A 16,194-nucleotide genomic window follows, 5' to 3' on the forward strand; every position below is an offset into this window, starting at 1 on the left:
GAAATTTGTTCTTCTTGAAAATGAAATGATATTGTATGATATGGCTGTAAAATTTATTTAACCTATGTACTACTGCTCAATGCTCATCATTTATTTTTTAAGAGTTCTGAAGATCACACACTCAAGGTCACTGCTCAATGCTCATCATTTATCTTTTGTTTACAAGGACATACTTTTATGCCATTGTTGGTTGGTATTGTGGCATCATTCATCAGATGTTACCATTAGTTATTTTTTATCCTAATTATTAGTTTTAACAAAATTTTGATAGTGGTTATGCTTATGTTTTGCATATTTTTCTCGATGCATTTCTCCCGTTATGAATATAAGAAAATGTATATATAAGGCTTAAAGCCATCTATCTCTCTAGAGATGGCTCCGTCCTCTTGATGGTTGGATTAAATGAACTTTGATATAGCTTTTGGGGATGAAGTCATGGTGCAAGGGGCTATGGAGAGGTGTAGTTGGCTGTCTGCAACCATCAAAGCTTTCTACGGAACTAATGTGTATTGGGAGCTTAAAGCTCTTATTAAGGAAGTTTATATTTTGATTTCTCAAGTGTCTGATTGTAATTTTAATTTATCTTGAGTGGTGACCTTACTTTTAAAGTCCACAATTCGGTCAACATTATACCTTTTAGAGAAATTTAGTTTAAAAACTTGCAATCTGGCACTATAATTCTTATCTATTTTTCACTATGTACTAATTATGTAGGAGCCCTGCTACTAGTTACATTTATAAGTGACACAAAGTAGAGATACCTTACCTTGTGATACAATTTTCACATTTGATTTTTACAAAATGTATCATCTTAACTACATTTAAATTACAAAATTATTTAAATATTAAAATTTAAAATTAGAATATTAATGTGTCAAAAATGAATTAATTAATTAATTAATAAAGATATTAATGAATTATTTATTACTTAAATTGTAATCACATGAATATAATTTTGATAAATAATTAATTTAATTTCTTTTACATTTAGAAATACAATTTTAATTCCAAAATTAAAATCTAAATATAGAAAATTTATATTAACGACTTGTTCAAAAAATAACCACCTTACTAACGTCATCATTGAAAAGTCGTACACATTTAACTATAATATATATTTTTAACCAAATCAATATAGGAAGACTGATTACACGGTTAAGGTATGTACACACAAGTACTAAATTAGAGACTTTTTATTCAACCCAATTAATATCCAAATGCTTTAATTTAGAGATCCATTTTTGTGTATCTTGAGAAATGTAAGGATTAGATGATGTCTTGTTTTTCTCCTCCACAGGAGTTGCTGCTCCATTATCAGTTTTCTTCTCTCTTGCAAAGTTTGTCTGCCTGTTGGGATGCCTCACCTTCAGTGACAGTAGACGCGAAACTTCACGGAGACCCCCCCATTTTTCTAGTGCACGAGCAATGTCGTAGCGACCTGTATCGTGTTCAGAATCAATTTTCATTACCATACAACACAATTTAGTTAAGTATGCTAAGCATTCAAGCAAATTCCTAATAAAGACGTACTCTTAGTAACAAAGTGGTTTCTCACATAAATTTTACTAATTAAATATTATCAAGTACAAGTATACAAATTACCAGTAAATATTCATAAGATTATCAAGCAAAAATTTGACAAGGGGAACCAGGCTTAATCTCAAAGTAAAATCAACAAAATCAGTGTGTTCAATGAGAACATTAATATAAAAGAAAATATCTTTCCCTACCTGCACGCTCAAATGTCTTTCTACTGGGCATGAATGACGGATCCATTCCCCAATTCCTTTGAAATCGATCTATCTTTAAAATGTAAAGCAACTCCATCAGAAGAAAAAAAAAAGGAATACCAAAGACTAACCTTTCATAACATACTTCTATATACTAATTTATTTAAAATATATATTTTTAAAAGGGTTATTACCGGCGAAAATACCTAATGTTTATACATTGTTCCGCTTTTACACTCAATCTTTATTCTTCGCGGTGAATATACCCAAACCCACATAAACTGTGTCTCCGTCACTACTTAACCCCTAACAGCGTTAAAAACGCTTACGTGGCCGGTTGCGTGTACAAACCCTGACACATATACGTGTTATTAGACATTGAAGTGAAACAAAGCTATAAGTTGACTGGGGTATAGCTATCCAAACTGACACAAATAGTAGCACTATTATTATTTGGCTACTTGAGAGACTGAGAAAAACAAATCAATGGAAGTCAGTGGCGGTGGTTGGTGGTGGCTCAGCCTCATCATTATCCCTCTCTTCCTTCTCAAATTCATTTTCGGAAGAAGCCCAACCCTCCCTCCGGGACCCTTCACCCTTCCCATAATCGGCACCATCTTATCCCTCCGCAAATCCATCTCCGACCTCAAGCTCATCCTCCGCAACCTCGACTTCGAGCTCATCCATAATTAGACGGCCATATACGGCATCAAGGTTCTTTTATGGGATTCTTTCATTAATGTGGATTTTTTAATATAATTTTACAATAATATAGTTATTTCTAAAAATTAATTAAAATCTGTAAAAAATAAAGAAAGTTGACAAATCTAGAAAAAGTGGGATTCCTGTATAAACATTTTCCCCATAATATACACTAAAATTGTCGATACCCCTCCTGGTCTTCTTGAAGTCGCCATGGACATCTCCTTCCGATGATTTCTTCATCTTTCGTCAAGCTCCGACCTCGGCCCCATTGTCTCTCTCCGCATCGGCTCCCGCCCCGCCGTCTTCATCGCCGACCATCACCTTGCCCACCAAGCCCTCATCCACAACGGCGCCATATTCACCGACCGCCCTTCCGCTCTCCCCACCACTAAAATCTTCAACAGCAACCAGCACAACAGCAGCTCCGCCAGGTACGGCCCAACCTGGCGCCTCCTCCGCCGCAACATCACTTCCGAGATCCTCCACCCTTCGCCGGTCAAGTCTTATTCTCGCGCTCGCAAATGGGTTCTCGATATCGTCTCGAATCCGATGCTCAAAGCGCCGCCGTTGGTGTTCGCGTAATAGATCACTTCCAGTACGTCGTGTACGCCGTTGGTGCCGGAGGAGGGTTGAAGGCGGCAGCGGCTCCACACTTGTAGTAGGTGGGAGCAGTGATGGTAGTGGTGATTGTAGAGGGAGATGGGTTTTGAGGGGATTCGTAACAGTGTTGATGATCATGGTTTTCCATGACAGAGAGAGCTTAGCTTAGCTTTGGTTGGCAGTGAGAGAGGAGAATAGAATGAGCAAAAAGGAGGGAGCAAGAGTGTGTTTATGTGTGTCCGTAGAGATGGAGAGATGAGTCAACCCAAAATATAAAAGTGGACTTGGACTTGTAAGACTAAGCCATGGCTTGGGCTCCATGGGGTTAAGTGGACTGGGTTTGTACACGCAACCGGCCACGTAAGCGTTTTTAATGCTGTTAGGGGTTAAGTAGTGACGGAGACACAGTTTTTGTGGGTTTGGGTATATTCACCGCGAAAAATAAAGATTGAGTGTAAAAGCGGAACAATGTATAAACATTGGGTATTTTCGCCGGTAATAACCCTTTTTAAAATAAAAAACCCATGGAATAGCTTATTTCAATAACCTTCATTAAGTGCTTGAACTAAGGGAAATGGTACTGGACAAAGCGTAGGATTGACTTATAAAAAAACATAGTTTAAAGCTTAATATCTTTACCTCTTCTTGCAAATTTTCAAGATTCTCCCAGTAACCCTTTGGCTTACGATTTTTATAGGCAAGAGAAAGGTCCATCATTGATGCTATCCTTCTAAAACCACCCATGCGTGTGATTGCCTTCTCAATGTCAACCCTTCCATGTAAACGTAGTTGCTTTCGCATGGGCATGAATCCTTCCTGCCCATGTTCAGATATGAACTTTAAAAGCTCAGCTTTAAGAATTTCAATATCCCTCTGCAAGCCTGGGACCCTAGGCCTTTGTCTTGATGAACTTTGACAGCTGCAATCTGATTTTTTATCAGCTATTGGACCCAAATTATCATCAATGTCAATATCTGATGAACTAATTTGTTCCTCCAAGCATGTTCTTTGATCATGTGTCACTGAAGAGCGAGCTGCCTCCCTCTTCTCTACGTAGTCGCGTATTGCACACAAATTTGAAGGAAGATCTTCATATATAACCTAGCATATAACAAGGTCATAAATGAGTTATTTCCAAACAAACTACTAATTAAAGCAGAAACTTGACAATCTAAAGAGAAAGCATGAAACACACTAAATACAACCCCAAAATTACTGCAAAGCCTTCTACTGTAATTAAACATTACAAAAAGAAACTAAACACTTAAGCAATCCAATACTTGACTATTTCCCATAATGACTCAAAATGTTCCTTGCAGTCTTCAAAGATCCTATTATTTCTCTCCAAACAGACAGCTTACCCCTGGAATATACTTAATTTAACGAAGAACAGTTGTCAAATGTGAAACATAGAAAAAAGAAAATGAAAAGTGTAAAAAACCTCTTCCATAATAGCTTCAGAAAGAAACGTATCCTTGTGCATTTTTGACTCGACTGTATACTTTAACAGGGTGTGGTGACTGCCTAGCTGCTCAAGAAGCCATTTTCCTTGAAAGGAGTCAAAGTCACCTTCAACCTGTTCAAAACTAATCTCTTGTTCATGGCTTTCACACAAGTCCAGGACAACACGAGCATGAAGTACCATGTAAAGAAGGCCCTTGCATCCTTCCTGTGTACAATTTTGATTAAGTCAAATCGGCAACTTGAAAATGTAGATGATCTTATAACTGAAGTTGCATTAACAAGTTGTATAGCCCAGTGAAAAATTCATATTAACTAGTTGAATAAAAATTGTTGGTTTGTGATAGTAATATTCTGTTTGAAGCATCTAAAGTAAAAGCTCGAACCATTTTTCTCAATCTAACCAATAGTGAAGAAAATGGGTCCCAAAAGAAATTTGTCAGACCAAAAATTCTTATTATGCCAAATTAGGACCACATAATCTGGATATGTAGAACATGTATATAGAATTCTACAAATAAAAATAATTATGCAGACACTAAAATTAATTTGTAAAGCATATTATTACTACCTGAAGAATGCGAACTTTGTTGTTGTCTCTTGATACTAATCTGCTGATTGCTAAATTTGGAACTATCCTGCATGATCAATTTCATGAATAAAATATACAGATACTTGAAAGAATAATAGAACTAAAAATATTAATAGAATTGTCCTCCTCCTCTCTTAATTTAGTAAAATATCATTCATTACATGTTTTATGGACTATAATATGTAAAAATGTGCACGTAGGTACTTCTAAAAGAACAGAAAAAAGGAAAAACTAAACTCCCCTTTAGTTAAAATTACCAGTGTTGTTGATAGAACTACAAACATATGATGCTAACTCTGAGAAATAAAAAATTACTTGAGAAACATATTTGTAATCCTTGTCAATTATGAAACGATAAGGAAAGCTTCCCACACAGATTTAAGATTGAAAACTATCATTTACACATTTGAAATATCAAGCAAGTAGAGGGAGGCTTAAACTGATGGCACTCATATTGACGGTGAACATTGATATATTTTTTTTCATTTTGCACGTTGTAAATTGTAGAGGTTCTTAATAAGGGCATAGGTTTCTAATAAAAAACACTCAAGACGCACATTTTCCTAATTAGCATGAAATTCTCTGCTTGCTTATCTAAACTAAATCAGCATTTATTCATATTCCAGGGACAGTTAATGTTGGGAGCAAAACTACCAATGACATACATTTATGTTTTTAAATTTATTTTTCAAATAAAGAGAGGAACGATATAAAAAGCTTAATCACAAGGAGTAAAAATTGAAGCCGAGAAACAAAAGAATGTAGGACTAAATAAAAGATATGGTCAATCAACTATCCACAAACTGCATATTTGAGACTAAAATGTAGTTTTTCAGCGTGTATGCAAATTTTGATATTAATTATTCAGGCAGAAGCCAGTAAGCACAGCCAAATAAAAGTGCAGGATGCTTTCAAGTAGAATCCTGCAATTGAACAGCATGGAAAGAGAGCAATGAAATAAGCTAAATGGACCAGAAAATGAGTTGGTGACAGGATTCACAAGAGAATTCATTCTTAATGTCATAATTTTTTTTTAATATTTTTTATGGGAAAAAATATATTGACCTCATGGTGCAACCAACCAGAAATCAATGAAAATATCACATGGTGCATTTTGTCTATGTTCCTTGTAGTATGTTACTAATCACCGGGTTCTATTGGAACAATCAGATCAATGCATAACAAAATTGTTTGTAGCCCTAGTAAAACCTTTCATTTTCAAAAACATAATTCTCATACTTTTTTTTTCTTTTTTTAAAAAATACATAAAAAAAAATTGCACACTAAAATCACAATTTCTTCTTTGCTACGTTTCTTTCCTCGTTCACCTTTATTCCTGAAATATGATCAACCTTAACAATTGTAAAAGTTTTCACTTTCTAGACACCTAGGTAATCATGTCAGTTGACCTTCAAAGCTTCTGATTCTACGTGTCTTCCCAGCACATGAATAATCAAGTGTTGTCAAAACATTCTATTTCACAAATCTTGAAAGTTAAACTTAAGTTCTTTATTTTCTATTTCACATTCTACCTAAACAAGATGAAAAAAGAAGAGTCTTTTACAAATATATATGGAATTGAAAAAAAGTAGTCATGATCAATTTCAAAGAATTGCTCAAGGAAAAAGTTGATATGCTTGAGGATAGATAGATATTACTTACTCGGGAAGACTTTCATAAGCTGTCAAAACATTCCATACTTCACGAACAGGAGCTTTGACTGTTATACTAGCCACGACAAATCGATGGACACCTCCATTTTCCTTCATCCAAGATTCTTTTATCAACAACATGAAGAAAGAATCTCATTAGGAATAAGAATAGTTTGGGTCCAGAAGGTACCAATAAACCATCAAATCTACGAAGGTGAACCTCATCCACCAAGCCATGCCTATCAAGGCTGCAAGCTTTTCCTAATATGCCCAATTTACTGTTTGAGTCACTAAAAGAAGGGGTCAAAGGACCAAGATTAGAGGTTGAGAAACCCTCTTTGAGCTCTGCAGGTGATAGATTATCCTTTCCGTTCAAAGCACTATCAACATTCAGTTTCAGTGAACTACCAACAGCTGTAGAAGTTTGAGTGGAGTTTTCAGTAACTGCCATGTTCTGATTCCCTCCAAAACTTTTTTCAGCTCTACAAGCCAAGGCTCGAAGATTAACAGGTAGATCTGATCTAATTATTCGTTCCAAGAAAATGGCAGGAAAGTTGAATCTTGGTATCACATTAACTTCATATGATAAAATAGCCGTAGATGATCTACAGTAATCAATAGACAAGAAAATTAAAACACAATGCATTACACAAATATTTAAATGAACATACCATATATTTATACCAAAATGTGAAGAAAAAAAAAATTATTGGCCTGTAAAGAACAAACTAGGCAAGCTAACTTACCCAAAATACCAATAATATATCAATAGTTGTGCGGATTATTGGAAAGATAAAGTAATTTATGCTAAGGTCTGTATTAAATGCTTACATCCCAAAATATTAATCACTAAACGTCATTTTGCCTTATTCTTTTTTTGGCATTTTGGTATTACTATTCATGGGTATAATGTCCGTCATTATTCCCAATTCAGAGGGTCAAGAAAATCTAACATCCTCCAGCATATAGTGACAACCTTATTGTGTATTTAATCAACTTGTTCAATTCCAAATAAGGCATTGCCAGCATGCTTAGACTTGTCATTATCATTGATATTTTTGAGAGCATAAATCCATATCTTACCTGGTACCACATCTTACAGACCATTGGCCTTCAAACTTTTTGAAGTCCCCATCGACCATAGAAAAAATGAGGATACGATCAAAATCCTGAAAATTTTAAAAAGAGATTATGTTATCAAAACAAACTAAAAATGAAGAAAACTGAAATATAGTAATCTATGTATTTTATATATATTTGATGTGAGACGCATATAATAAATGTGATAAAACCCACATGGGTGCAAGATTGAATCGTGAAGCTGACCAAATTGTAAGGTTATAACTTGTGGGATTTAGATGATTACTGAATTGATAATCTCTTGAAGGTCCAAAACAACCCGAGCTTCAATATGCCAATAGAGTGCCCTTTGGAAACCTCTTTGTTCCAACCATATCCGCCCCGGATATGGGCACGGAATTCTCCCACTGTCAATTCAACACCACAATCAAACGAATCAACCACACTATCACTTGCTCAAATACTGTTCTATTCAATGCAGATTAGTAGTAAATGGGAAGAAGTAACCTGGAGACTAAATTGGGAACGAAATCGGCTAAGCGTTCGTAATCTGTGAGAGCATTCCAAACCGATTCGACATCGGCATGGACCAGAGTTTCGGCCTTAATTCTGCGTTCTCTCCATGAAACCACCTCTACTTCGCAATGCACATTTATCTCCTCTCCTTCCTCTTCTTCGCCATCTTTTCCTCCTCCTCCTTCTTCTTCTTCTTCCTCTTCTCGTTTCCTCTGGCTCTTCAATCTTTGGTTTCCTGTGTTCTTCGAAGAGTATTGAGTTACAGAGGCGTTCCATTTGGAGGACAACACCATGAAATTGCTGCTGCGAGCGGTCTGGCTTCCGGTGGAGAGTTGTACATTTCTAGGAACTCGAATCGCGGTTAATTGGAGAGGAAGAATTCCGAAGCTGAACTTTGAAGGCTTGCAAGTGACCATTGAGTAAGGCGAGAGAGAGTGTGGTACTACAGTACTGTACAGATAGATATTCCCTTGACTCGGAGAGTGAGTCGGGTGGCTTTAAGAGGCAAAAGGAAGTGAGTCCACTCGACCGTTAACTGGTAACCACATGTTTTGATCATTTGTCGTTTACTGTAGACATGTGTGGCTCTCCAACCTCTCTCGCCTTTGGGAGAGAGGGGTATTTTCGTCTTTGACGATCAATGGATATTTTATGGGAGCGATATTTGCAACCCAAAAATTGATGTCACCTCAAACTAAATTTACCCCATTTTATTTCTTACATTATTAATTTTTTATAAATACACCCCAATATACTTCTTGAATTAAGTCTTAACCAATTATAAATAAAATCATGAGTAATGACATGCACACACACAAATTATACATAAACATTACACACACTTATGTGACAATTTTTTTCAACCAATCATATTTATTTAAGATAAGTCCTACTAAGTAAAAGTGACTTACAACATAAGTTCGTATAATATTTTGGTGTAATTTGTGTGTACACATGAAAATCACAGATCTTGAAGAAATCGTCTCTTTTTTTCTTATGAGAATAAATCTCCAACGCATTCTTTGCTTTTGAATACCTCGACAAAGCCTCAATAGAGGCTTAATCGTTATATTGTGGTTGGGATATTTGCAGCATAAATACCCAATGTTTAGGGAAAATACCCGCATGAACTCAATATTTTTTTTAGTGGGGAAAGTACCCAATGTCACTAAAAGTGTAATTCCGTCTAGTTCCATCCGTTAGGTTGTTAATGTGATGACTAGATTGACACGTATCATCTTCTTATTGGTCTACCTAATAATTATTTTGAAAAATAAATTTAATTCATTTTTAAATAGAAAATTAATTCAAAAATATATTTTTAAATAATATAAAATGAAAAAAAAAATTGTTTTTAATTATATATTTATTTTTTATATTTTATATCTGATTTTAACTTTTAAAAAAAATTAAAATTAAAAATCTTAAAACTATACCCCTCCCCCCCCCCCCCCTTCTCTTCCTCGGCACCGACAAGACACTCCTATCTCTTCTTCTTCTTCTTCCTTTATGCAGTGGGTAGAGATGGAAGCTTTTCCAGTGGCCATCAAAGGAGGAGGCGAACGGGGCTTCTGCGATGTCGACGGAGTGAGGACTTCTCTGGCTGGGTTTTTCTTCTTCCTCACCTCCGGAGGTGACGAGGCTTGGAGCAGCGGCTGGGTCATGGGCGATGAGTGAGGTTAGGGTTTCAGATTCGAAATTTGGGGTTGGGGTTAGGATTTGTATTAATGATGATGATGGTGGTGATGATATTTCTAAGTAATGGGTTTGTATTTTATTTGGATATTGAACTCATTTGTTGGCTGATGTGTGTATTGATTGAACCAGGGTTACATTTGGTATCAAAATTTGTAGGTATACATTTGATTTGGGAATTGAAATTTTTAGGTATGTATTTGATTTGGGTATTTTGTAATGTGTTCTTGAAGAATTTTGGATGATTAATGGTTTGAGAGTTGTTGATGATGATGGAAAGTAAAGTTTTATTTTTGTTTGTTTTAGTTAATTTAATTTTAATTTTTTTTAATTAGTGAAGATTTTAAATTAAATAATATTTAATATTTCTCTTAAAAATTATTCTTATATAATTTTATTAAATAAAAATGTATTTTTTAATTTATTTTATATTTAAAATATTTTAAAATATATATATATATATATATATATATGAATTGGATCAATAAGGACATGACACATGTTGGTCCAGTCATCACGTAACGAAGACCTAACAGAGGAGAGTGACGGAATTACACTTTTAGTGACATTAGGTACTTTTCCCACTAAAAAAAAGATTAGGTCCTTGCAAGGTATTTTCTCCAAACTTTTGGTACTTATGCCGCAAATATCCCTATTGTGATTCAAAACATTTCAGGAGGAAGGAAGCTCATGCACATGAATTAAATATATATATATATATTATAAATCAATTTAATATATATCTTTTCTATATATATAATAGATGTGTAGCTAACAATTTTTCTTCATTTTATTTGTTAACTTTAACATAATATTGAAAATATTTAATGAAATATACTTTTAAAATCAATTAAAAATAAATATTTATTAATTATATTAATATAAATTCAAATATTATAAAATATCATTATTATAATAATATTTAATACAAAACTAGATATATAATAAATATATTAATATATATTCAAATATTATAAATATCATTATTATAATAATTTATGATAATTCTTTAGTAGGGGCATATCTATGCCCCTATCGTATGGGCGTTTTCTATTTCTGGCATTTGAAAAAATTATAACTCGTTTTTTTGTCATGACCGTGTATATTATAGTTATAACAAACATTCCACCAATTTTTGGGAAATTTCGAATAATTTACAGTGTTCAAATCAGAGTTCAAATAGTCAATTGCACTCATGACTATTTTTTTTACGTGTGGAAAATAGATTGTTTGAACTCTGATTTGAGCACTGTAAATTATTCAAAATTTCTTGAAAATTAGTGGGATGCATGTTATAACTATAATATACACTCTCATCAAAAAATATTTGGGTTATAATTTTTCCAAATACTAGAATTAGAAAATGACCCTACAGTGGAGCCATTTTCTATACCCCTACTCTAGAATTATCCAATAATATATAATACAAGACTATATAATTGATAATTATATTAATATAAATTCAAAAGTTATAAAATATTTTTATTATAATATATCATCCTTATTTTTATTAAATTTCGGTAGAATAAATATTCAGTAACTATATTAATATAAATTAAAATATTATAAAATATCATTATTATAATAATATTTAATACAAAACTAGATATTTAATAATTTTATTAATATAAATTTAAATGTTATAAAATAATATTATTATAATAATATATAATACATTATTTTAATTTTGATTAAAAATTTTATCATTTATATTCAAAAAGAAAATATGATATTATTTTATTACTTAACCGAACTTATATAAATATATATTTATATTAAATAACAACAAACATTATAAATACATTATATATGTGTCGTGTGTTAGGAATGGTGTCATTTAAAGCATATGCATTGGACAATGTTTTTTTTCTGAAATAAATAATTAAAATGAAAGTTTGTATATATTAATTGTTTATTATTATTATTTGAATAATATTATAAGAATATCATCAAATTCTCAAATTTGTTATTGTGACTACAATCTTGTATTTGTACGAGAGGATTAAGATTGTAGGGAATGAATTTAAATATTTCACAGTAAAACAAAGTTATATGGAAACTTTAGATTAAGTGTTGTTATTACGGTTCACTAGTATTATGAATACATGTAATCTAGAGCAAGATTACTGATGTAGTAGGATATCTTGGGGGAAGTACTTTGTATAATGTAATTATACAAAATTGGACCCATATATGTTATTAATACTTAGTTAAATAATGTTTTATTTTATAAGTTTTATATGAACATATCAACAAGATGATCATATACAAATTGATCTCAATCTTGAAGTTATTATATGAACTTTTGTTTATGTCATTTGATTCATTCGTTATGGTTTGTCAGGATGATCAGGCTTAAAACTTTTGTTTTGAAGAGTCATTGATGTAAGTGGCTGGGGACATAGTATATAGATATGAAATTTATACATTTGTAAGAGGAATTGAATAATGGTTCTCTTAAGGGTTAACTTTTGGAAATGAAAGGTTATTGAGCTCCAATTCATAAATCAGTTTATGAATTAACATTCACTAGTAAAGTTAATGGTACTTGAGGAAACAAGAAACAATTAAAGAGGTAAAATAGTGATCTTATCCTGAAATATTAATATATGATTTAATTGTATGTAATTATTAAGTTGATGGACGCTTTTTATCTTTAAAAAGAATTCTATAAATAAATTTCTATAATTGCAAGCTTGCAATCTCATATTTTTAGCAGAATAATATTGAGATTAATAAATTAAAGTTATTATATTAAAGAGATTTAATTAATAATCTAAATTTATTGGTGTAATATCCATTTTCCCAGAAGGGCAATTTCATAATTTTTCCACTGTGTGCATCTTTGTCATTTTTTTTCTTTTCCTTTGATGGAATATTGGATATGTATGATTTCCAATGACAATAAAATTCATGATTTCTCATGTTTGAGTTTTTTGGTGGAATCATACCATGAGAATAATATCAAGTGAATAAATAACTGTAACGACCCAAAGTTACTATTAAGGCTTAAGGGCCTTGAATAGTGTGTCGAGAGGGCATAATTGGTAGTTATGTGAATTACTAATAAAACACATGATTATGTGATATGCATGTTCCTTTGATTATATGGATATGTGAAATGCATGTTTATGAGTATTAGATAAGCATGTGGGCCCTGTTTAGCTTGTAAGGGCATAATTGTAATTTTGGCCCATTGAGGGCATAAATGTAATTATTTGTAATAAACTGTTGAGACCACATTATTATGTGGATATATTTACAGCATGCGGCACGAGGTAATCCTAGGGAGCAAGTTAGCGGGAAAGTCACAACGGGACCTGATACCCGACTCGGGGCGAGTCAAGGGGTATTTTGGGTAATAGACATTTATTTGGGTTATGAAAATAAACAATTGGAGATATATTTGAAGTTAGAGAGTGTAGGAGGGAATATTGGGGAAATTTGTCATTTTACTCTCGGGGACGTTTTTGGTACCCCGAGCCTTGGGATTGACTTAGGTGACTTAAGTTAGATAAGACAAAAGGTAGGAAATGCTTAAAAGCCCTCCCTGAACTTACTCTTCCTCTCCAATTACTCTCTCTTTCCTCTCAAGAAGTCCTTCCAAGCTAGCCATTGAACCAAGGGATTTTTGGGCTAGGTTCACAAGAATTAGAGCTCTAGACTTGGAGATTAGTTCAGTATTAGCTGGTGGATTCAAGCAGAGTTTGAGGTAAGCTTTGAATTAATGTTTTAGCATTTAAATTCTGAGTTTTAAGTGTTCTTAGGTCTTTGAAGTTAAAGGTTGAATTGGAGTTTTGGATGAGGTTTTGAGCTAGCTTTCTGTTAGGTTTTATTGCTGGGAACATATTAGAATTATTGTGATAGTTAAATTATGTTGCTGGGATGATTTTGGGTTAGTTTTGTTGAGGTTTGGTGGATGAAAATGAAGATTTTTTTTGGGTTCAAAGGGTTCGGGACGCGGCTCTATTCTTGGTGTGCCACGACCCTCTAGAACAAATGGGAGCCAAAAAGAAGGGTGGGCCGCGACATGGGGAGTGTAGGGCCGCAGCGTGTGTCTGCTGAGTGGGGAGGCTGGGCCTCTGGTGGGAGGCAGGCCGCGGCATGGAGGGCTTAGGGCTGCAGCTCTTAAGGGAATTATTGTCCTTGAGGAGGTTTTAGGTGCGGGAACTTAACCTAGGGTGCTCGGGATCGATTCCACTGCTGTGTTTGGTGGAATTCGATGTCCCGAAGGCTAGAACTTAGTCTGGAAATCTTTATTCACTTATTATTGATGGAATTCTTTATCATGGTTGTGACTAGGTGTACGCTAGGGCTCGGGACAGGATCGTGCTCGAGGGTCGTCTTCTTAATCAAAGCACTCGGAATTAAAGGTAAGAGAACTGCACCCGGTTGCGTGACTATGTTGGGACTAAGGGTTCCCTATACTTGTAAGCATTATTGTATGATGGTATTATGCCATGTGAACATGAAATAAATGACCTAAGAATACCAGAATTAATATTGGCGCACAGGATGCGACTCGGCCACTAGTAGCCGAGGACAGCTTAATAATCACTGAGCTCGGTTTAAGCGGACCGGAGTTAGTGGGTTGAACACTGGGCTTGGCCTAAGTGAGACAAAGACAGTGGATTAAACAGAGGGTGCGGCCTAAGGGTGTCGACCCTAGTTATTGTATGGTATGTGTACTGATGTTAACTTGATGAATATGATATAATGAATATCTGGATGTTAGATTGTTGATTTATCGACTGTTATCACTGATTAAGTGAATGCTATGGTTTGCTGGATAATTGATTAATGTCTTGTAAATCATTTGGTTATGCTTTGTGAATTATTTGGTTATCGATATTGATTGTGCTATGATGTTATAGTTTTCTTGCTGGGCCTCGGCTCACGGGTGCTACGTGGTGCAGGTAAAGGCAAGGGTAAAATGAATCGACCATGGGTTGGAGAGCTCTGGGAGCGAGGTGTACATTGTCAACTGCTCAGCCGCCACGGTCGAGGGATTGTACAGTGACAGAAACCTAAAATGTGTATTTTTCCATTAGAGTGGCCTTTATTATATATAACTTTTGGAAATCTTGTAAATATGTCATTTAAACCCTGACTTGGGATCCCATGTACCAAACATTTATTTTAATGAAAATTATTTGTTTATCACCAAAATATTTTAAACCTAACATGTTTATGACTCTAAATTGACATTTTTATTTAAATGATTTGGTTAGCAAGTCTTTCACTATTTTAAACACACAACAGTCTTGGTTATCCAGGGCGTTACAACTTGGTATCAGAGTGGTTTAGGTTTAAGGGTTCCTAAAGATTGGCTGGACATGTACACTCACCGCTAAAGACAAGCTCAACTCAAGGTTTTGTAATTGAATATATGAGATTATATGCTTAAGTGCTTGAATGAAATATGAATGTATTAAGTTGTATGATTAATAGGAAGCATGAGATACTAATAGGGCTTAGCCCTTGACTATTGTGTGATGAGATTGAGGCGTGCTGATCAGCATTGCTATGTCATGTGAATGAATATTTTTATAATGATTTGTATACTGATTGTATGTGGTGAATTGTTTAAATTGAACTTATATGTTATACCTGTTTATTAATATATGGAAAGCATGGTAAGTGTGAATGTACCTGGTAGCAATAAAATTTGATAACTAAATGCATTGTAACGCCCTACTTCCTTAGAGCCGTTACTTAGTGAGTTTTAAGACAAAACAGTGTGCAAAGATCTCGCTAACTGAGGTTTTGAAACGAAAGTGTGACTAATTAAAAGTTAAGGCTGTAATCTTAGAAAAATGCGTTGTTTCAATAAAACTCCTAATATTAAACATTGGGATCCCAAAATAAGGTTTGAAAACTATTTACATCTTAAAAATGAGTTTACAGTTGATAAATCATAAAAATCATAGATTATTACAGCCATTTTCAAATAAACCCCCAACCAAAGCAGTCGGGCAGGCCAAACATGTACGCGTCGCTTCACGCTCTCCGTACTCATGGTTGGTTGACTCAGACATTGCCCTACCTGCAACATAGAGCACCCGTGAGCCGAAGCCCAGCAAGAAAACTCATGCAGAACATAACATATGCAATGTATACAGTTTATCATAACAGATAATCCTCAAATAAACAAGTCAACCAT

The 16,194-nt window shown here is 34.0% G+C and overlaps 1 protein-coding gene across 2 annotated transcripts; it reads right to left on the reverse strand.

The window, feature by feature from the left end:
- Positions 1-1,048: 1,048 nt before the first annotated feature.
- Positions 1,049-8,824, reverse strand: LOC133800421 (uncharacterized). Of its 2 annotated transcripts, none has more exons than XM_062238382.1 (10): positions 8,328-8,824; positions 8,107-8,227; positions 7,824-7,909; positions 6,931-7,345; positions 6,751-6,851; positions 5,068-5,134; positions 4,477-4,704; positions 3,675-4,136; positions 1,731-1,799; positions 1,049-1,438 (listed from the first exon to the last, which is right to left on the reverse strand). In XM_062238382.1, the coding sequence occupies exons 1-10, from the start codon at positions 8,750-8,752 to the stop codon at positions 1,412-1,414; spliced, it is 2,001 nt and encodes a 666-aa protein (XP_062094366.1). In that variant the 5' UTR covers positions 8,753-8,824; the 3' UTR covers positions 1,049-1,411. The 2 variants fall into 2 exon arrangements, with proteins under 2 accessions (XP_062094366.1, XP_062094363.1); XM_062238379.1 differs by having other exon boundaries at positions 1,731-1,803; positions 8,328-8,823.
- Positions 8,825-16,194: the final 7,370 nt, after the last annotated feature.

Source organism: Humulus lupulus, chromosome 1 (genome assembly GCF_963169125.1).
Source record: "Humulus lupulus chromosome 1, drHumLupu1.1, whole genome shotgun sequence".
Taxonomy (NCBI): Eukaryota; Viridiplantae; Streptophyta; class Magnoliopsida; order Rosales; family Cannabaceae; genus Humulus; species Humulus lupulus.

What these genes read in the sequence shown, in the direction of transcription:
- LOC133800421 (XM_062238379.1), bottom strand. Translation starts at nt 8,752, where the DNA reads ATGGTCACTTGCAAGCCTTCAAAGTTCAGCTTCGGAATTCTTCCTCTC. An exon ending in GTTCCCAATTTAGTCTCCAG is followed by an intron (nt 8,228 to 8,327) that starts GTTACTTCTTCC and finishes TTGAATTGACAG; the next exon opens with TGGGAGAATTCCGTGCCCAT. An exon ending in TCTGTAAGATGTGGTACCAG is followed by an intron (nt 7,346 to 7,823) that starts GTAAGATATGGA and finishes TGATTACTGTAG; the next exon opens with ATCATCTACGGCTATTTTAT.